The following is a 23,774-nucleotide window of genomic DNA, read 5'->3' on the forward strand; positions in this document are numbered from 1 at the left end:
TCCCCAAACTGTTCCCACAGAGTTGCGAGCACGAAATTGTCCAAAATCTCTTGGTATGCTGAAGCATTAAGAGTTCCTTTCACTGGAACTGAGGGGCCGAGCCCGACTCCTGAAAAACACCCCCACACCATAATCCCCCCTCCACCACACTTTACACTCGGCACAATACAGTCAGACAGGTAACGTTCTCCTGGCAACCACCAAACCCAGACTCGTCCATCGGATCGCCAGATGGAGAAGTGTGATTCGTCACTCCAGAGAACACGTCTCCACTGCTCCAGAGTCCAGTAGCGGCGTGCTTTTACCCCATGCGCTTGGTGATACTGTATAAGGCTTGGATGCAGCTGCTCGGCCATGGAAACCCGTTCCATGAAGCTCTACACACTGTTCCTGAGCTCATCTGAAGGCCACATGAAGTTTGGAGGTCTGTAGTGATCGACTCTGCAGAAAGTTGGTGACCTCTGCGCACTATGTTCCTCAGCATCCGCTGACCCGCTCTGTCATTTTACGTGGTAACACTTGGTGGCTGAGTTGCTGTCGTTCCCAATCGCTTCCACTTTGTTATAACAGCACTGACAGTCGACTGTGGAATATTTAGTAGTGAGGGAATTTCACGACTGGACTTGTTGCACAGGTGGCATCACGGTACCACGCTGGAATTCACTGAGCTCCTGAGAGCGACCCGTTCTTTCACTAATGTGTGTAGAAGCAGTCTGCATGCCGAGGTGCTTGGTTTTATACACTTGTGGCCGTGGAAGTGATTGGAACACCTGAATTAAATGATTGGGTGGGTGAGTGAATACTTTTGGCAATATAGTGTATATAATGTTTTATCTGCTCAACTTCATTTCATTTGTTAATAAACATCCATTCCTGCATTTCAGGCCTGCAACACATTCCTAAAAAAGTTGGGACGGGGACAATTTTGGGCTAGTAATGAGGTGAAAAAACGAAATAGTGATGTGATGTGAACAGGTGATTGTAATCTGATTAGCAATGATTTGATGAGCAAAGATGTCCAGTTTGGAATAGTACGACCCAAACAAGATGAAAAATGAATCTTAAGAGGTTAACACAGGGGTGTCAAACTCATTGTCACTGAGGGCCACATCTGCATCATGGTGGCCCTCAAAGGGTCGATTGTAACGTATCCTGCTGTGATTGCGTCTGTGTTTTTAGTCTTGGACAATTTGTTGTTTCTCTTGGAGGTTAAATTATGTGTTTGGTGTCAAAATGCCAAATTTATTCTGTATATTTATAACATATATCTACATTTATATTGTTCTCCTTTACCACAGACACAGCCTCACTTTCACATCTGTTATTAAATTTCCTCCTTCTGCTTAAATTTTCTCTTTTTGTACATTTTGGGATTATTTATAAATATTTCTCAGCATCACTTGTTGGAAAAGTGCCTCAGTTAAACGCTGATGTGGAAACACCGCCTTCTAGAGGCAGGATGCGGTCACAAAAGCGGCATGCATTGTGGGAGATGCAGTTTATGTAACGTAATGATTTTACAGTGTATTTTAAGACAGCCGTACGTCTTTTAAGCTCTCGCGGGCCACATAAAATGACACCACGAGCCTCGAGTTTGACACGTGAGGGTTAACACATCCCGAAAACACGTTCACGCCAAATCAATTCACAGAAACTAAATGAAAACGACACTTAGTGCTTCTTAGTAACCCGACAGATTTAGCGCGTCCCTGTTGTGAGGTGAATTATAATTATTTATAACATCTGCAACAATGGAAAACGCAGCGGGTCGTAAATCCAGATCTCGTCACACGTCATTTAGCAGACGCTGCTTCATGAGCGGGAACAGATCATTTCCTGGAGGTTCTTTTGTTTATTGATTAGATCCGAAAGCTGCAAATCTGACCTCAGCGGGACTTTTACTAATTATGACTTTATACGAGGGTCGAGTTACAGGCGACCGTTTCATCTACAGACACTATTTGTGGAAAAGTCGGGGGGTTTGGTAAAATGTAATTAAAGCGAGAATCTGTGATTAGTTAATGGTTTCAACAGCACGTGGCTCGGTGGGTGGCACTGTCGCCTCACAGCAAGAAGGTCCTGGGTTTGACTCCCAGATGGATTGCTCAGGGTTTCTTTTCTGTGTGGAGTTTGCATGTTCTCCTGGTGTCCCACAGTCCAATGACGTGTAAGTAAGGTGAATTGAGGATACAAAATTGCCCACGAACTTTGATATTTGATATTTGATGTTTGATATTAAACTTATACTGATGAATCATGGGTAACCTCTAATAAATAAATAGACGTGTAATATGAATTGATTGGACATAGTTTGGAAAAGTGCACACCCTGGTCTACAAGGTGTTATGATTCGGGGGGAAGGACCCAAGGATGCAGAGGACTTAACAGAAAAAATGCTTTTATTTAACAAATAATAAACATAATACACAATAAAACAAATAGAGAACAAAAAGAAACACAAAGAAAGGGGAAGCGCGAGGCTCGAACCCAGGTCTCTTGCCTCCAGACCGGGAGCTCTAGCAGCCTGCCACAGCAGCGCTAATGGCAGGCTCACTCCTGGCAATGAAGAGGCAGAGTGGGTTCGCGAGGTAGAACACCTCGCGCTAATGAACGCAGAGGAAGGGGGACACTGGCAATATGCAACTCAGTGTGGCACGGTCGCCAGCAAAGTGCTGGAGACCACCGTGCCATTACCGAGTGCGAGCTGTTTAATAAATGAAAAGAATAAAGTTCACGGCGCTGTCACCAGCCAGTGTGGCTGGGAAGTGGCCGTTAGAAGTAGCGCTCCAGACTGGGGAGATGCGACGCTGTCACCAGCGCTTCCTGCTGGGAGGGGGTCGCGTCCCTCTGGACGCGTGGACTGGACTCACGGCGGCGGCGGCACGGCAGCGGCGGCTCTGCGGCGGCGGCTCGGCGGCGGCGGCCTGGTGGCGGCACTGTGGCGGCGACCGGCAGCGGCGGCACGGCGGCGGCGGCTCGGCGGCGGCAGCACAACGGCGGCGGCCTAACACGGAGTCAGAAAATAAAATAAAAAGGCACCGTAGTGCGTGGGCAAAACAGGATCACACCAGAAACAAAAGACCTAAACATAGTTACCTCGGGCCTCCAGACCCTACACCTCCAACCACCATACGGCGCCTGGAGGGTACCGAGAAAACTAAGTAAAGTAAATTGGCTGGTGCGTGCAGCCCAACTGAAAATAAAGAAACATAAAAGGACACTGCAGTGCCAAACAAACTCAAAGAAAGAAAAAACAAACAGCCAGTGAAAACAGAAGGTGCGACGCCTGCAGCTTTGTGCCTTGCCCTTAAATAAGGGGAGGCACAGCTGCAGCGCGTTCGCACCTAACGAGCTGGCCGGGTATTTACAGCCAGCTCGTTTGTGGCTCTGTAAGGCCTGTGGCGTCAGGGAGAGATGGTGCATTCTCCTGACGCCACAAGGCCTAACACAAGGGCCTACAATTCACACTCCATCATCACGACAATGCACCAATGCACCCCTCCTGCACCCCATTTATCAATCAAAAGGGTTCCCTAATAACTAGGTGATGTTTGGGTGGTGAACCAGTTCTCAGCCTCTAGCTCTAGTCGTCTCTTTGCTGCCAACCTTTTCAAAGCTCCTCCATTGAGACAAACTGTTTGATATAAGGCTGTAAAAGCAAACAAAACTTAACGTGACTTATTGTAGTAAAACAGCGAGTGAGGAATGTGATTAGTGGAGGAACTTATGAGCAGTAATAATGAAGAGAAGTTTAGTGCTCCTGTCTCCTTCTTTTACTGCATTAAACCACGTTAAGCTTTATTTTGAACCAGATTCTCACAATTTCTCAGAAGCTCGAGCTGTAACACAAGTTTAAAAGTGAAACAGGGAGGAAAATCCAGATAAACACAGATACATGCGGAGCTGTAACACTGGATCTGACGCTTATTCCACACTAATGCAAATTCGTCTCATATTCACACTTTAATGACGTTTTACATCAGTAGTCCCGAACCTTTTTTGCACCACGGACCAGTTTCATATAAGATATAATTTCACGGACCGGCGGGAAAGGGAGGATTTAATATTATTTAATAATATTGCTCACAAACGATGTAAAATGAGCTGTTTTTGCTGCAACGAGACGCTGCTCCCATCTAGGGGTGACAATAAGACAATAACACCCGAAAGAGAAGCAGTGAAAACTTTTCTAGCGATCTTTAATTATTCATTCTTTCTGTGCAGCCCGGTAATAAATAGCCCACGGACCGGTCTGCGGCAGTGGTGTAACTAGGAGCTCATGGGCCCCAGTGCAAAAAACATTTTGGGCCCCCCTCAACAAATATATATACAGTGTATCACAAAAGTGAGTACACCCCTCACATTTCTGCAGATATTTAAGTATATCTTTTCATGGGACAACACTGACAAAATGACACTTTGACACAATGAAAAGTAGTCTGTGTGCAGCTTATATAACAGTGTAAATTTATTCTTCCCTCAAAATAACTCAATATACAGCCATTAATGTCTAAACCACTGGCAACAAAAGTGAGTACACCCCTAAGAGACTACACCCCTAAATGTCCAAATTGAGCACTGCTTGTCATTTTCCCTCCAAAATGTCATGTGATTTGTTAGTGTTACTAGGTCTCAGGTGTGCATAGGGAGCAGGTGTGTTCAATTTAGTAGTACAGCTCTCACACTCTCTCATACTGGTCACTGAAAGTTCCAACATGAACTCTCTGAGGATCTTAAAAGACGAATTGTTGCGCTACATGAAGATGGCCAAGGCTACAAGAAGATTGCCAACACCCTGAAACTGAGCTGCAGCACAGTGGCCAAGATCATCCAGCGTTTTAAAAAAGCAGCGTCCACTCAGAACAGACCTCGCGTTGGTCGTCCAAAGAAGCTGAGTGCACGTGCTCAGCGTCACATCCAACTGCTGTCTTTGAAAGATAGGCGCAGGAGTGCTGTCAGCATTGCTGCAGAGATTGAAAAGGTGGGGGGTCAGCCTGTCAGTGCTCAGACCATACGCCGCACACTACATCAAATTGGTCTGCATGGCTGTCACCCCAGAAGGAAGCCTCTTCTGAAGTCTCTACACAAGAAAGCCCGCAAACAGTTTGCTGAAGACATGTCAACAAAGGACATGGATTACTGGAAACATGTCCTATGGTCTGATGAGACCAAGATTAATTTGTTTGGTTCAGATGGTCTCAAGCATGTGTGGCGGCAATCAGGTGAGGAGTACAAAGATAAGTGTGTCATGCCTACAGTCAAGCATGGTGGTGGGAATGCCATGGTCTGGGGCTGCATGAGTGCAGTAGGTGTTGGGGAGTTACATTTCATTGAGGGACACATGAACTCCAATATGTACTGTGAAATACTGAAGCAGAGCATGATCCCCTCCCTCCGGAAACTGGGTCGCAGGGCAGTGTTCCAGCATGATAATGACCCCAAACACACCTCTAAGACGACCACTGCTTTATTGAAGAGGCTGAGGGTAAAGGTGATGGACTGGCCAAGCATGTCTCCAGACCTAAACCCAATAGAACATCTTTGGGGCATCCTCAAGCGGAAGGTGGAGGAGCGCAAAGTCTCGAATATCCGCCAGCTCCGTGATGTCGTCATGGAGGAGTGGAAAAGCATTCCAGTGGCAACCTGTGAAGCTCTGGTAAACTCCATGCCCAGGAGAGTTAAGGCAGTTCTGGGAAATAATGGTGGCCACACAAAATATTGACACTTCAGGAACTTTCACTAAGGGGTGTACTCACTTTTGTTGCCGGTGGTTTAGACATTAATGGCTGTATATTGAGTTATTTTGAGGGAAGAATAAATTTACACTGTTATATAAGCTGCACACAGACTACTTTTCATTGTGTCAAAGTGTCATTTTGTCAGTGTTGTCCTATGAAAAGATATACTTAAATATCTGCAGAAATGTGAGGGGTGTACTCACTTTTGTGATACACTGTATATATGAAAATATTGTCGTGTTTTTACTTTCGTTATCACCACACTTAACCGCTACTTGCTACTGTAGAGGGTCGACTCACCTAGCCGCTGCGAGTGCTGCTTCGGGTCTTTTGCTGCGTGCGGTGGTGTAGGTGTGGGAGGGAATAAAGGCACACAACGAGGTAGATTCACTTTTACTGTTTAGTCAGGACTTCAGTGAACGTTACAACACTTTAGACTGCCAAGTAGCTCCGGCACCCGAACTACCTATTGGGTTCAATTCTGGGGCCATACGGCGAGTCTCATATACAAGACTAACTGCAGAACGTCCAAACGCGTGTGTATAAACCGGGTTCTGCATTCTGATTGGCTGAGCTGAATGTCTCTCACATATCGCCACTACAATATTGTAATATAATAATATCGACCTGGCGAATGCAGCCAATGATGGGGCAGTGTGGTGGGGATGCGGTGCGGGTTTAGGTTCATGTCGTGGAGGGCCCCCCCTAGCCATGGGCCCCAGTGCACCTGCTCCCCCTGCCCCCCGGTAGTTACGCCCCTGGTCCGCGGCCCGGTGGTTGGGAACCACTGTTTTACAGCACCGCTCAAGCCGATCGCTGAGCAAAGCGGAGATATGCTGTATAGCTGTTGTCAATGGGTGTGGCTAGGACGCATGAACTCAATAATATTAAATGGTGTCCATATATTTTTGGCAATTTAAGTATGCTTTTTAGCTAGCTGAGAACTGCTTCTACTGTCGTAAATAAATTGTGTTGATCAAAACACAAGAGACAGGAAACAAATGAAGCAAAATAAGGGTGACGGTATTTAAAGTGACGGTATTTAAAGTGACGGTATTTAAAGTGACGGTATTTAAAGTGACGGTCGCCTCCTCGTTGCCATTTATGGGAAGGTCAACGTGCCGAAAACTCAATCTACCTTAATCACACCGTCCAATCAGCCGGCAGAGATTGGATTATCACCCCACTGATGGCATTCAGTTCATCTGTTATTGTCCGAGGTGCTAATGGACTAATTTCTCCCTGGGCGGGTGTGATGGAAATGTCACGCGCTCGTCCAGACGTCTGGTTATCGCCCATATAATCGTTTAGCAGAGCTCGATGATGAGCGGTCGTCCCGTGTGGGCGTGTGTTAGGGCCATAACAATTCTGGAAACGGCTTTTAAATATCGTTACATGATTTAATTTTCCAAGTCATTTCCCATCCCTGGAACCAAGGAGCCCGGTCAACTGGGCGCCTTCTAGTGGGCACAACTGGCAGTACCTGCAGCAGACGAACTGGGAAAAGACCGGAATAAAAGTGGGTGGGGTCTTCGACGCTGTGTAGGGACCCTGGTTAGTAGCCCGAGGCGCCTATACAGAAGTGGAGGAACGTGGAGATCAGAGCGTGACTCTCCATGCATGAGACTGACCTCTGCCCACTGGTCCAGTGGTGGTGTGCTTTTAGCTGACTCCTGGCATTGCACTCATTGACCCATCTGGTCATAATAACCCTGACCATAGAGCTGCTATGAAACCATTGTCTAATTCACTGGACCCCCTTATCAGTAAGGAGTTGGCTCCACACTTATCCACCGACTTACTGAACAACCTAGTCATAAATTACCGTAAGCTCTGTTACTCTAAACTGGAAGCATCAAAGAGCAACAACTGCTCAACACTGAAGCCAAATAAGCTCATAGACTGAGACACAGAGAGCTACAGCAATACTCAGTCAGTCATCACTCACCAAAGCAGTCGCAAGGACAGTTGTAGGAACAGTTGTAGGAACGGTTGTAGGAATGGTTGTAGGAACAGAACAGTTGGAGGAATGGCTGTAGGAAAGAATGTAGGAACAGTTGTAGGAACGAATGTAGGAACGGTTGTAGGAATGTTTGTAGGAACAGTTGTAGGAACGGTTGTAGGAACAGTTTGTAGGAACAGAACAGTTGGAGGAATGGCTGTAGGAACAGAACGGTTGTAGGAACAGAACGATTGTATAAACGGTTGTAGGAATGGTTGTAGGAACAGAATGGTTGTAAGAACGGTTGTAAGAACAGTTGTAGGAACAGAACAGTTGTAATAACAGAACAGCTGCAGGAATGATTGTATGAACGGTTGTAAGAACAGAACAGTTGTAGGAACGGTTGTAGGAACGGTTGTAGGAACAGAACAGTTGTAGGAACAGAACAGTTGTAGAAACGGTTGTAGGAACAGAACAGTTGTAGAAACGGTTGTAGGAACAGAACAGTTGTAGAAACGGTTGTAGAAACAGTTGTAGGAACAGAACGGTTGTAGGAACGGTTGTAGGAACAGTTGTAGGAACAAAACGGTTGTAGGAACGGTTGTAAGAACGGTTGTAGGAACAGTTATATGAACGATTGTAGGAACAGAACAGTTGTAGGAACGGTTGTAAGAACAGTTGTAGGAACAGAACGATTGTATGAACAGTTGTAAGGAACGGTTGTAGGAACAGTTATATGAACGATTGTAGGAACAGAACAGTTGTAGGAACAGAACAGTTGTAGGAACAGAACAGTTGTATGAACAGTTGTATGAACAGTTGTAAGAACGGTTGTATAAACGGTTGTAGGAACGGTTGTAGGAACGGTTGTAGGAACAGAACGGTTGTAGGAACAGTTGTAGGAACAGAACGGTTGTAGGAACGGTTGTAGAAACAGAACAGTTGTAGAAACGGTTGTAGAAACAGAACAGCTGCAGGAACAATTGTAGGAACAGAACAGTTGTAGAAACGATTGTAGGAACGGTTGTAGGAACAGAACAGTTGTAGGAACGGTTGTAGGAACGGTTGTAGAAACAGAACAGTTGTAGGAACGATTGTAGGAACGGTTGTAGGAACGGTTGTAGGAACGGTTGTAGAAACAGAACAGTTGTAGAAACAGTCGTCCCTACAGACAGATTACCAGCAGGTGAAATGTGATTTCTGTTCCCGGTTCTTCTGAACAGCTCCAGTTTTGTATGATGGTTCTCTGAAGCTCTGTGGGATCTGGAGTGGATTTGTCGTGGGAACTCCCCGGGCTGTCGGATCTGTGAGACGACGTGTCGGGATTGTGTCGGTGTCAAAGGGAATAAAAAAAACATCAAATCTCTGACAGATGTTCTCGCCGTTCTCACATACTGCGGTGGAAGCTGACGACTTCGTTTACCATATAAGGACTGATGCTTTAAATCTGCAGATGTTCCAGCGCGTCTTTATCTGAATTTAAAAACACTTCGGTAACATTAAATAATAAAATATTCAGGGATTATAGCAGAGAGACAGCCGGGAGGTTTTCTAGGGATTAGCACAGACGCTGGATTCTGTAGGGTCGCTACACAGCACGCTTGCATTTCCTGCATGTTAATGAGGTGATCTCGGCTATAAGGGAACCTCAGCTGGTCGAATCCCTTCATTCTGAACACTCTGCAATACCTTCACATAAAATACAGCAATATTTAAGCGCTCCTTTACTCCTTTCTAATGTAATATTTTGGCTAAACACATTACTAATCAATGGGTCTGTCTGAAAACCTAGTGCCCCGCCCTGCTCCCCATTACCTATCTGATCAGCTGCCTCAGTAGAGTGGATTCTAATAAGACATGGAGCTCATAAGGAAGATTATTTATATGCTCTACCTAGACGGCGATTATGTCACCGCAGTTTTAGCTTACTAAGCTAACACAGTTAGCCTCAGGACGTTCAAACCGACATGCTGAGGTGGTACAACCCGCTAGCATACCAGCTAACGTCTCCCTCCGTGTACCGAAACAGTTAAACTGTCCCTGACGAGCCAGAATTTACAAATAAACGACACTCGTGCACCTTTATACACATTAAACATCAACAAGTATTTATTTACATTTCTAACTGCAAAGAACTGTAAAGAGCTCCACATTTATTCGTCCGCCACGCTTGTAGTTCTTTGTGAAAAAAGTCGTGCCGCACTGAATGCTGGGATTGCCTTCAGCGCTGAGGAGGCATCGGACGCTCCGTCGTTATTCAGTCAGATCATCACTCAGAATTAAGGCGCCTCAGTAGGAGCATTTTAAGGGATCTAACAATTTAGACACGCCCTCTTCTCGGGAGTATAGGATTAGGTAAAATGCGTCTGTGTAGAGAGAGCACCAGGTTTTCGGACAGACCCGATGTTTACCTCAGGATAACAAACCTAGCTGATAATACCTATGTACACTTTAATTTATTGCAGCAGTGCAATATTCTAATGTATAATCATAAAGGGACAGGATATGTCTCATACACTATATGGCCAAAGTATTTGGATAGTTGGACACCGGATGAATGCGAAGCAACCAACAGAGTTCTTTTCAAATGTAATTAAATTCTCGTTGATGTTTAATGTGTATAAAGGTGTAATTATACAAGTGTCATTGATTTGTAAATTCGGGCTCTTCAGGGACAGTTTAACCATCAGTACAGAGAGGGAGGCGTTAGCTGGCGTGCTAGCGGGTTGTGCCACCTCATTTCATTGGTTTGAACGACCTGAGGCTAACTGTGTTAGCTTAGTAAGCTAAAACTGCGGTGACGTAATCGGTGTATCTCTGTATAAGTAGAGCGTCTAAATAATCTGCCTTATGAGTTCCATGTCATATTGGAATCCTCTCTACTGAGGCAGCTGCGCCATCTAGCGGGCACAATTGGCAGTGCCTGCAGCAGACAAACTTGGCTACCGTGTCTGCTGGGTGGGAAAAGGCCGGACTTAGTGGGCGGGGTCTTCGAACGCTGTGTGAGGACCCTGGTTAGCAGGCCGAGGCATCTGTGCAGAAGTGGATAAGCCTAATGTGCGAATCCACCAGAGCACGGGCAAAAAGGAAGCGTTGGCAGGGGCGAAGAGCAGGTGAAAAAATACCCTCCTCCTCCTCGAATGCAATCGGGATCCCCGGCGGTGGAGGACTAATTGGCTGCGCTAAATCGGGAGAAAAAGTGAGAAAATGCAGAAATAAATTTAAAAAATGTGGATCTGAGGAAGGGAATGTGTGAGTGTGTGAAGGCTTGTCGTGATTCAGTAAAAAATACTAAATATATTTAACAGTGTGCTTAAAAAAGACATCAGCAGCATTGTGGGTTACAGAAGGCTACAAAATGCTTTTCTTTGGTTAGTTCTTAACCCATTTCTGTTATTTCCTGCAGCAATACTTCCATGCGGGAGGAAACGGCCTGAAGAAAACATTCCTGGAGAAAAGTGCTGACCTGAAGTCACTTAAATATGCACTCAGCCTTTACACACAACCCACAGATGCCTTGGTCAAGAAATATATATGCACCCAGTTATCTCAAGGTAAGCACATCATTTTAGAGATCAGATCAGATGTTAGATGTTGGGTTCTGGAAGTTATTGGAACTTGGGTTGATGGGTACAGGCGCTGCGAATCCTGCTACCTGCCTGGCTTTTGTTTTTAAAGAAATATATACACTTTATTTTAATAAAGACGAGCTAAAGGTGGTGGTGGAAGGTAGAACACTGGAACAAGTGGACTCATTTTAATATTTGGGAGAATCGAATACTGCAGGATGTGCTGGTGACGTGAATCAGGAACGCCAACAAGCTTTGGGGTTGATGGTCAAATGAACAAGGATCTGGAAAAACACATTGATTAGAACCATCACCGAGCTACGATTGATGAAACCCTCGGTCTGACCAGTAAGCACTTATGAATGTGAAGCCTGGCCACTAAAGAACGAGGAACAAAGACACATTTAGAAAACTGCTGGAAATCTCATAGGGGAAGATAATCATCACTGAGTGAGTGGATGAGACGGCCAGAACCGAACACGAGCTGCTGAACCACAAGTCCCACAAGTTGTATTACTTTGGGCATGTGATGAGGCGCCCACTAAACATATAAAATACACCGATCAGCCATAACATTAAAACCACCTTCTTGTTTCTACACTCACTATCTATTTTATCAGCTCCACTTACCATATAGAAGCACTTTGTAGTTCTACAATTACTGACTGTAGTACATCTGTTTCTCTACATACTTTGTTAGCCCCCTTTCACCCTGTTCTTCAATGGTCAAGACCCCCACAGGACCATCACAGAGCAGGTATTATTTAGGTGGTGGATCATTCTCAGTACTGCAGTGACACTGACATGGTGGTGGTGTGTTAGTGTGTGTTGTGCTGGTATGAGTGGATCAGACACAGCAGCGCTGCTGGAGTTTTTAAATACCGTGTCCACTCACTGTCCACTCTATTAGACACTCCTACCTAGTTGGTCCACCTTGTAGATGTAAAGTCAGAGACGATCGCACATCTATTGCTGCTGTTTGAGTCGGTCATCTTCTAGACCTTCATCAGTGGTGACAGGACGCTGCCCACGGGGCGCTGTTGGCTGGATATTTTAGGTTGGTGGACTATTCTCAGTCCAGCAGTGACAGTGAGGTGTTTAAAACTCCAGCAGCGCTGCTGTGTCTGATCCACTCATACCAGCACAACACACACTAACACACCACCACCATGTCAGTGTCACTGCAGTGCTGAGAATGATCCACCACCTAAATAATACCTGCTCTGTAGTGGTCCTGTGGGGGTCCTGACCATTGAAGAACAGCATGTAGAGAAATAGATGGACTACAGTCAGTGATTGTAGAACTACAAAGTGCTTCTATATGGTAAGTTGAGCTGATAAAATGGACAGTGAGGTGGTTTTCATGTTATGGCTGATCGGTGTATATATTTTATTTATGTATTTACTTTATTCTTCATTTGTAGTACCATCACACCACAAGAGACATTTGCATGTTGACCTTATAATAATCAAAACCTAATAAAACACTAAAACACTAAAAGTAAAATATTCCATTCTGCATCACCGAGACACGTTTTGTGGAGGAAAAACACGTCTTAATATATATTTTTTATTATTTAATTAGGGTAAATCAGGAGTCATTTCAGCCACTTATATGCAGCTGGTTTGGTTTGAAGTGCTATTCATTATCATTCATTAGCAGATTGTGTTAACTCGGCCATTAAAACATTCAGGAATTTTGGAATAAATGAAGACTCGGTGAGCGAGCTCCAGTCCCGGCGTGACGGCTGAAGCACCTGGTGTTAAATGTGAGCGCGAGCTGCAGTAGCGCTGTGTTTATCCTCCTGATTCATCAGATGAAGAACTCGGTAATTAGCTCTGATGAATTAAAGATGAACTACGCCAATCATGCCTGTGGAACCGGAGTCAGCAAACAGTGTAAAGCGATTACAGTCGCTTCAAGAGGGAAGGTCTTAAAGAAGCAGTCCCCGACCTCTATACACCACAGACTGGTTTCATATAAAAGTTAAAATAAAATGATACGACGAGCATAATAAAAAACACAAACACTACTATTCACCAATCATGGAACATCAGTGGGAACCCTGAGCTTTTTTCACTGCACTGAGACGCTCCCACCTTTCAGCATTTTAGCAGCTTGTGGGCTTAATTTTTTTGGTATGCTGTTCCTCAATGGTCAGGACCCCCACAGGACCCCCACAGAGCAGGTATTATTTAGGTGGTGGATCATTCTCAGCACTGCAGTGACACTGACATGGTGGTGGTGTGTTAGTGTGTGTTGTGCTGATATGAGTGGATCAGACACAGCAGCGCTGCTGGAGTTTTTAAACACCTCACTGTCACTGCTGGACTGAGAATCGTCCACCGACCAAAAATATCCAGCCAACAGCGCCCCATGGGCAGCGTCCTGTGACCACTGATGAAGGTCTAGAAGATGACCGACTCAAACAGCAGCAATAGATGAGCGATCGTCTCTGACTTTACATCTACAAGGTGGACCGACTAAGTAGGAGTGTCTAATAGAGTGGGCAGTGAGTGGACACGGTGTTTAAAAACTCCAGCAGCGCTGCTGTGTCTGATCCACTCATACCAACACAACACACACTAACACACCACCACCATGTCAGCGTCACTGCAGTGCTGAGAATGATCCACCACCTAAATAATACCTGCTCTGTGGGGGTCCTGTGAGGGTCCTGTGGGCGTCCTGACCATAGAAGAACAAGGTAAAAGGGGGGCAAAAGTGCAAAGTGCTTCTATATGGTAAGTGGAGCTGATAAAATGGACAGTGAGTGTAGAAACAAGGAGGTGGTTTTAATGTGATGGCTGTTATTTGTTAATTTGCTTAAATATTTACTGATAAAAGTAGAAAAAAAAAATTCCAGTATTTTCACTCATCAACTTTGTGTAAAAACAGTTTGACGTCTGCAACACACTTCAGAAAAGTTGGGACAGAGGTATGAGTGAGTGAGTGAGTGATGAACTGGTGGCCTGTCCAGGATGTAGTCCTACGTCTGCTGGCAGTTTCTGGTGCTCGTAGAACCAAAAATGCACGGAGATGCTCTGTGCCACCCTGAATAATTTATATTATTTTATATTTTATTAAATGTGGTTATCAGGACTCGGCTGAAGATGATCAGCGGCGGTTCTGTAGCAGCACTTAGTCACAGGAAGCGCGAATCAATAAAAAAGCTCATTTTTTATCGCGCCGGGTCACCAGAAGATATTAACTCGGACACTCGAGTTAAGTCGACCTTTATCGATCCGTAATGTCCGCTGTACCACTTCATTTCATTCATTTTGGGGGCAGGACGTCCACCCTCCAGCAGTCTGGATCAGGATGAGGGTTTTTTATTTTAGTCTCCGTTGAAGGGCAGGACCGTTCACACAGAAGGACGTTTTCTCCCCGACCACAGGAGTGATTTCCTGCTACGCTCAAACTAAAGTGACATGGGAGGGGAGATTAGTCATTACTTATAGGATTTAACTGTAACAGGGCGGGTCACGCGACAAGCACGAATAAATAAGGTGGCCAAAATAATGGAAACCAAGTAGCATCCGCAGCCCACGGTGGAGAAAGTGGACAGAACGGGGACAGCGCAGAACTGAGAACTGGTTGTCGCAATATCACAAGCTATGGGACAGCTGTAGCTCTGTGGTTAAGGTACTGGACTAATAATCAGAAGATTGCAGGTTCAAGCCTCATCACCGCAAAGTCGTCCCTGTTGGGCCCCTGAGCAAGGCCCTTAACCCTCAAAGTCATTTTAGATTAAAGCGTCTGCTGAATGCCGCTTGGGGGAACCCTCAGGATGAACATGGACCAGCTCCACCAACTTGCCAAACATGAAATGGACGATCCAGACTGATACCACTTTAATAATAGCTGCTCTGTGCGGGTCCTGTGGGGGTCCTGACCATTGAAGAACAGCGTGTAAGGGGTTAACAAAGCATGTAGAGAAACAGATGGACCATCCAGACTGATATCAGTGAAAGATTTTCAATTCGTATACACTTTTATACAAATTAAAAATCAACTGGAATTTATTTACATTTAAAAAGAACTCTGTTGGTTGCTCCGTATTCATAAGGCATGTTTGTCGTTTTCTGTGAGAAAAGTCGTGCCGCACAAGTCGGATTGCCCCCGGCGCTGAGGAGGCGTTGGACGCTCCCTCGTTATTCAGTCAGATTATCACTCAGGATTAAGGCGCCTCAGTAGGAGCATTTTAAGGGATCTAAGAATTTAGACACGCCCTCTTCTCGGGAGTGTACGATGACCCATGAGTTTCCAGACAGACCCATCGTCACAGTACTTGTTAGGTTGGTCTGAAGATAGATGCGGTATTATTTATTCTGTACTCATAATGTCAGTAATATAATGATTTATAATCGCACATTTCGGCAAGTTTACAGTTCATAATTGTTATATTTGAAATGCATATCAGTTAATAGTGATTTAAAAAGGGATTTCTGGTAATGAAGCCAAAACTCGATTTAGCAGTTCGGCCCCCTGAGTACTTGCTATTAAAATAACAGTTAAATTGCTGCGTGCATATTTATTTCACATTCACTTTCCTTCTGGGTTTATCTCAGCGTTGTAATCACAATATATACTGATCAGCCATAACATTATAACCGCCTCCTTGTTTCTACACTCACTGTCCATTTTATCAGCTCCACTTACCATATAGAAGCACTTTGTAGTTCTACAATTACTGACTGTAGTCTACCTGTTTCTCTACATGCTTTTTTAACCTGCTTTCACCCTGTTCTTCAATGGTCAGGACCCCCACAGGACCACCACAGAGCAGGTATTATTTAGGTGGTGGATGTTTCTCAGCACTGCAGTGACACTGACATGGTGGTGGTGTGTTAGTGTGTGTTGTGCTGGTATGAGTGGATCAGACACAGCAGCGCTGCTGGAGTTTTTAAACACCTTATTGTCACTGCTGGACTGAGAATAGTCCACCAACCAAAAATATCCAGCCAACAGCGCCCCGTGGGCAGCGTCCTGTGACCACTGATGAAGGTCTAGAAGATGACCGACTCAAACAGCAGCAATAGATGAGCGATCGTCTCTGACTTTACATCTACAAGGTGGACCAACTAGGTAGGAGTGTCTAATAGAGTAGACAGTGAGTGGACTCGGTGTTTGATCCACTCATACCAGCACAACACACACTAACACACCACCACCATGTCAGTGTCACTGCAGTGCTGAGAATGATCCACCACCTAAATAATACCTGCTCTGTGGGGGTCCTGTGGTGGTCCTGACCATTGAAGAACAGCATGAAAGGGGGTAACAAAGCATGCAGAGAAACAGATGGACTACAGTCAGTAATTGTACATAGAACTACAAAGTGCTTCTATATGGTAAGTGGAGCTGATAAAATGGACATTGAGTGTAGAAACAAGGAGGTGGTTTTAATGTTATGGCTGATCAGTTGTTGATATGGCAGGAATATTTAGAAATGCAGGACACCCCCACCCGCCCCGCGCTCATCGATTTGCCGAAGGAAACCTCCCGTCCGGTGGGGGAATCAAACCAAATCTCTGCTCTGTTCAGTCTCGTCCAGCCTACTCTTCAGGGTGTGTTTTGTTTGATAAATAATCTAAGCTTGTGTTCCTCGGACCTTGGCTTCGGTCACTTCCCTGCGCGTCTGATTTATGGTCGTGGTCTGGTTCCGATCCGGCCGGTTCTCAGTCCTCGGATTATTGTTCACGTGAAGGATTTCGGATGCAGCCGGCTTACCAGCGATCCTCAGAGAAATCTCACAGAGCTGTTATGAATTCATTGGGCGTCGCTTCAGCTAAGTGTTTTTTTTTTTTTCTCAACTCACTGGAGAGTTGGTTTGAATTGAAGCCAGACTTATTGTTGATGAATTCAGCTGCATTATGCATTGAGGCTGTTCGTTTAGAGAGAAAAGCGTTATCCTTTGGTCATTTTTGTCTGATCCTCAGGTGATTTTAGGGTTTTTAATATGAATATTGTGAGGGGTTTTTGTGTCTGATCTAATAAATCTGTATTATTTCTGAGAAATGTGGTGTTTTTATCTGACCTGACCTTATCTAACGTCCAATCCTGAGGTCACAACTGTTGTTTTGTATATACCTCTAATATACAACATTATACCAAAGCATTATGAGCACTGACAGGTGAAGTGAATAACACTGATTATCTCTTCATCATGGCACCTGTTAGTGGGGGGGATATATTAGTAAGCTAGTGAACATTTTATCCTCAAAGTTGATGTTAGAAGCAGGAAAAATGGGCGAGCGTGAGGATCTGAGCGAGTTTGACAAGGACCAAATTGTGATGGCTAGATGACTGGGTCAGAGCATCTTCAAAACTGCAGCTCTTGTGGGGTGTTCTCGGTCTGCAGTGGTCAGTATCTATCAAGGGGTCCGAGGAAGGAACAGTGGTAAACCGGCGACAGGGTCATAGGCGGCCAAGGCTCATTGATGTACGTGGTGAGTGAAGGCTGGCCCGTGTGGTCCGATCCAACAGACGAGCTACTGTAGCTCAAACTGCTGAAGAAGTTCCTGCTGGTTCTGATAGAGAGGTGTCAGAATACACAGAGCATCACAGTTTGTTGTGTATGGGGCAGCATGACCCTTGTCCACCGCCGAAAGCACCAACAATGGGCACGTGAGCATCAGACCTGGACCACAGAGCAATGGAAGAAGGTGGCCTGGTCTGATAAATGACGTTTTCTTTTACATCACGTGGACGGCCGGGTGCGTGTGCGTTGCTTACCTGGGGAACACACGGCACCAGGATGCACTATGGGATGAAGACAAGCCGGTGGAGGCAGTGTGATGCTTTGGGCAACGTTCTGCTGGGAAACCATTGAGCATCTGGGGGACGTGCTGGACAAACAAGTCCGATCCATGGAGGCCCCACCTCAACTTACAGGAGTTAAAGGATCTGCTGCTAACATCTTGTTGCCAGATACCACAGCACACCTTCAGGGGTCTAGTGGAGTCCATGCCTCGACGGGTCAGGGCTGTTTTGGAAGCAAACTGGGGATCAACACAATATTAGGAAGGTGGTCATAATGTGTATATACAGTGTATCACAAAAGTGAGTACACCCCTCACATTTCTGCAGATATTTAAGTATTTCTTTTCATGGGACAACACTGACAAAATGACACTTTGACACAATGAAAAGTAGTCTCTGTGCAGCTTATATAACAGTGTAAATTTATTCTTCCCTCAAAATAACTCAATATACAGCCATTAATGTCTAAATCACCTGCAACAAAAGTGAGTACACCCCTAAGAGACTACACCCCTAAATGTCCAAATTGAGCACTGCTTGTCATTTTCCCTCCAAAATGTCATGTGATTTGTTAGTGTTACTAGGTCTCAGGTGTGCATAGGGAGCAGGTGTGTTCAATTTAGTAGTACAGCTCTCACACTCTCTCATACTGGTCACTGAAAGTTCCAACATGGCACCTCATGGCAAAGAACTCTCTGAGGATCTTAAAAGACGAATTGTTGCGCTACATGAAGATGGCCAAGGCTACAAGAAGATTGCCAACACCCTGAAACTGAGCTGCAGCACAGTGGCCAAGATCATCCAGCGTTTTAAAAGAGCAGGGTCCACTCAGAACAGACCTTGCGTTGGTCGTCCAAAGAAGCTGAGTGCACGTGCTCAGCGTCACATCCAACTGCTGTCTTTGAAAGATAGACGCAGGAGTGCTGTCAGCATTGCTGCAGAGATTGAAAAGGTGGGGGGTCAGCCTGTCAGTGCTCAGACCATACGCCGCACACTACATCAAATTGGTCTGCATGGCTGTCACCCCAGAAGGAAGCCTCTTCTGAAGTCTCTACACAAGAAAGCCCGCAAACAGTTTGCTGAAGACATGTCAACAAAGGACATGGATTACTGGAACCATGTCCTATGGTCTGATGAGACCAAGATTAATTTGTTTGGTTCAGATGGTCTCAAGCATGTGTGGCGGCAATCAGTTGAGGAGTACAAAGATAAGTGTGTCATGCCTACAGTCAAGCATGGTGGTGGGAATGCCATGGTCTGGGGCTGCATGAGTGCAGCAGGTGTTGGGGAGTTACATTTCATTGAGGGACACATGAACTCCAATATGTACTGTGAAATACTGAAGCAGAGCATGATCCCCTCCCTCCGGAAACTGGGTCGCAGGGCAGTGTTCCAGCATGATAATGACCCCAAACACACCTCTAAGACGACCACTGCTTTATTGAAGAGGCTGAGGGTAAAGGTGATGGACTGGCCAAGCATGTCTCCAGACCTAAACCCAATAGAACATCTTTGGGGCATCCTCAAGCGGAAGGTGGAGGAGCGCAAAGTCTCGAATATCCGCCAGCTCCGTGATGTCATCGTGGAGGAGTGGAAAAGCATTCCAGTGGCAACCTGTGAAGCTCTGGTAAACTCCATGCCCAGGAGAGTTAAGGCAGTTCTGGGAAATAATGGTGGCCACACAAAATATTGACACTTCAGGAACTTTCACTAAGGGGTGTACTCACTTTTGTTGCCGGTGGTTTAGACATTAATGGCTGTATATTGAGTTATTTTGAGGGAAGAATAAATTTACACTGTTATATAAGCTGCACACAGACTACTTTTCATTGTGTCAAAGTGTCATTTTGTCAGTGTTGTCCCATGAAAAGATATACTTAAATATCTGCAGAAATGTGAGGGGTGTACTCACTTTTGTGATACACTGTATATATATATATATAGCAACTTCTAGTTCACACACGTGTTTTTGTGGTTCTTTTCAGTGTAAGGTTACAGGGTTTTTTCTGACCTTGGCATAGAGACCACTGTTTGATATAGATGATTTTGGGACCTTGAGATAGATCCACAGTAGTACTACTCCTCATGATGGATGAAATATGGACAATACAAGCTGGAAATTATTTTTTACACATTTAAACTGTTTTTTTTTGTACATTTATTTATATTTTCTACCTAAATTAGAGTGTTTTAATGTGTAAATATTTCCAGGCAGCTTATAGTAATAATATTTGGGGTATTTTTTGGGTAAATAGAACCCCGGGTGGCTCAGGTGTGATATTCATTAGTGTTTCATTCGCTTTGTTATCAGGTCAGTCATCGTCCAGCTCGGTGGGTGAAGTGGTGATGCAGGTGGATCTCATTTCTCACCCGGGCACCGGAGAACACAAAGTCAGCGTCAAGGGTAAGCTAAACTCACATAGATATACGAGCGACCGTACACACACACACACACACACACACACACACTTCAATCTTTAATCTTAGATTCAGATCAGCACAGCGACCTTGTTCTATTCATCAGAATGAGCGTTTTTACACCTCATCTCACATCATTACTGCTAATATTTTATAATTAAAACGTATTCATTGGTGCTTTGGATAGTTTATTTATTAAAGAAACGCACTTGTTTATGAGCTGAGCAGCGCCTCCTCTGTACACAGTTTAATAAAACGTGCTGCTTATCAGGAGATTATCAGTAAATTCATCAGGCACAAGCCTGAGAGAAATCACACCTACAGCCTCCGAATTTATTAGGTATAAACAAGGGGGGATAAAAGTGGACAGTTACCAGTGCTGCGTAGGGTTCATCACAGATTCCTGTCATAATTATTCCAAGCGTGAAGTGTCTACAAATCTCTCTACTGGCAGCTATGATACGTCTTTAAAGTGAGATGGTGAGTAAACACTATTATGTTACGTTTGAAGCACTGAAGCCCTTGATAATGCCAGTGAAATGTTTCTACAACAAGGTGCTAAATTTAGGAAGAAAGGTATTTACATTTTTGGCATCTAGCAGACGCTCTTATTCAGAGCGACTTACAGAAGAGCTTCCACAGTAAACGTTTCACTACTCTGGTTTAAGTAGACGACAGTCCAAGGATACAAATCTGCTAAAACTGGTTTTTTAATAAAATGCTATAGAAGTTAAGTGCATGTTATTGCTCAGTCCCTAGTAAAGAGGTGTTGAAGGTTTTTAATCATCTTTAGAAGACGTTGAGAGACTCAGATGTTCAGATAGATGGATGAAGTTCGTTCCACCACTTGGGCGCTGGTACTGAGAAGATCTTTGATGCATGTCTTCCGCGAGTTCTGGCTGGAGGATCAAGTGGAGGCGAGCAGCTGCATTTTGGATGAGTTGTAAGGGTTTTATTGTGGACATGGGAGCACCTGCCAGGAGGGAGTTGAAGTAGTCCAACCACGAGATTACAAGTGACTGGACAAGAATCTGAGTAGCTTCCAAAAAGAGAAATGGACAAATCTTCCTGATGTTGTAGAGGAGGAACCGGCACGATCTTGTCATGTTGGCTTTTGTTGAATGCAATGAGAAACAATGAGCAAATGGTGGCACAGGTCTCAGTGGTGCATTTTCTAAGGTATTGCTAATTTACTGTTCAGTGATCCAATGATTTTAGGTTAGTAACATTAAAATCGTGTGTCCAAATATATACATACATAATTTATATATGTTTATAGTTTATTTATTGTGGTGATTAACTTTGCTAAATCCAGATGTTTGTTTCCTTTTATGCAGTGGTGGGCGTAAACAACATCAACTGGCAGACGAACGCCATGTTTAGGCCGTTCATCGAGATCAACACCATCGGGCCACAGCTCGCTGACAAGAAACGCAAATTCAGCACCAAGACCAAGAACAACAACTGGTCTCCCAAATACAATGAAACATTCCAGTAGTGAGTACTGAGATATTTATACTGAAACATTCCAGTAGTGAGTACTGTGATATTTATACTGAAACATTCCAGTAGTGAGTACAGTGATATTTATAATGAAACATTCCAGTAGTGAGTACAGTGATATTTATACTGAAACATTCCAGTAGTGAGTACTGTGATATTTATACTGAAACATTCCAGTAGTGAGTACAGTGATATTTATACTGAAACATTCCAGTAGTGAGTACAGTGATATTTATACTGAAACATTCCAGTAGTGAGTACAGTGATATTTATAATGAAACATTCCAGTAGTGAGTACAGTGATATTTATAATGAAACATTCCAGTAGTGAGTACAGTGATATTTATACTGAAACATTCCAGTAGTGAGTACAGTGATATTTATAATGAAACATTCCAGTAGTGAGTACAGTGATATTTATAATGAAACATTCCAGTAGTGAGTACCGTGATATTTATACTGTTAGTGATGATGGTGTTTACTACATTTACATTTACATTTTCAGCATTTAGCAGACGCTTTTATCCAAAGCGACTTACACAATGAGCAATTGAGGGTTAAGGGCCTTGCTCAGGGACCCAACAGTGGCAACTTGGTGGTGGCAGGGCTTGAACCGGCAACCTTCTGTTTACTAGTCCAGTACCTTAACCACTGAGCTATCACTGGCCTTGGTTTATTAGATGTGTTTGTTGCTTTGTTTGTATGAATAGTTACAATTACACTGAGTTTTAATGTTCGACCTGAGATTTCTTACTGTGTTAGAATATGTAAGATAGACAGACAGACTCAGACAAACAGACAGACGCAGAAAGACTGTCACAGGCAGACACAAACAGACAGACACGACCAGACAGTAAGATACAGATAGACAGACACAGACAGGCAGACAGAAACAAACAGAGACAGACATACAGATAGAGACAGACACCAACAGGCAGACCGAGGCAGACACACACAAACACAGACAGTCAGACAGACAGACAGACACAGGCAGTTACAGGCTGACAGACAGACAGACAGACAGACAGACAGACAGACAGAGACAGGCACAGACAGACGGACACAGATAGACAGACAGACACACACATACAGATACAGCCAGAGACAGACAGACAGAGACAGACAAACAGGCACAAACAGACAGGCACAAACAGACAGGCACAGACAGTCAGACCAGACAGACAGAGACAGCCAGACAGACACAGGCAGAGACAGGCACAGGCAGTCAGACACAGACATACAGAGACAGTCAGAGACAGACAAACAGACAGGCACAGACAGACAGACACAGGCAGTTACAGACTGAGAGACAGACAGACAGAGACCAGCTCAGACAGTCAGACACAGACTACCAGACAGACAGATACAGACAGACAAACAGACACAGACAATTAGACATAAACTAACAGACAGACAGACAGACAGACAGAGACAGGCACAGACAGTCGGACACATCCAGACAGACACAGACATACAGAGGCAGACACAGAGACAGACAAACAGGCACAAAAGACAGGCACAGACAGTCAGACACAGACAGACAGACAGACAGACAGACACAGACAGTTACAGACTGACAGAGACTGACAGACAGATACAGACAGTTACAGACTGACAGTCAGACAGACAGACACAGACAGACAGACTAACAGACAGTCAGACACAGACTAATAGACAAACACAGACAGACATGAACAGACAGTGAGCCAGACACAGACAGACAGACAGACAGACAGACAGACAGACAGACAGACAGACAGACAGACAGACAGAAAGGACTGTATACGTATATTTATGTTTGTAAAATAAACTAGAAGTGAACTGCTTATACTGTGTAA

General features: G+C 44.5%; 1 protein-coding gene across 1 annotated transcript in view; it reads left to right on the plus strand.

Annotated features, from left to right (window-relative positions):
* Positions 1-23,774, plus strand: part of LOC134323347 (protein unc-13 homolog C-like) — a 211,599-nt gene that overhangs the window by 183,865 nt on the left and 3,960 nt on the right. The window contains exons 31-33 of the mRNA XM_063004851.1: positions 11,087-11,234; positions 20,327-20,419; positions 21,771-21,930. Of these exons, the coding sequence (XP_062860921.1) occupies positions 11,087-11,234; positions 20,327-20,419; positions 21,771-21,930 (401 nt within the window). The remainder of the gene's footprint in view (positions 1-11,086; positions 11,235-20,326; positions 20,420-21,770; positions 21,931-23,774) is intronic.

This window comes from Trichomycterus rosablanca, chromosome 11, assembly GCF_030014385.1.
Source record: "Trichomycterus rosablanca isolate fTriRos1 chromosome 11, fTriRos1.hap1, whole genome shotgun sequence".
NCBI classification, from domain to species: domain Eukaryota; kingdom Metazoa; phylum Chordata; class Actinopteri; order Siluriformes; family Trichomycteridae; genus Trichomycterus; species Trichomycterus rosablanca.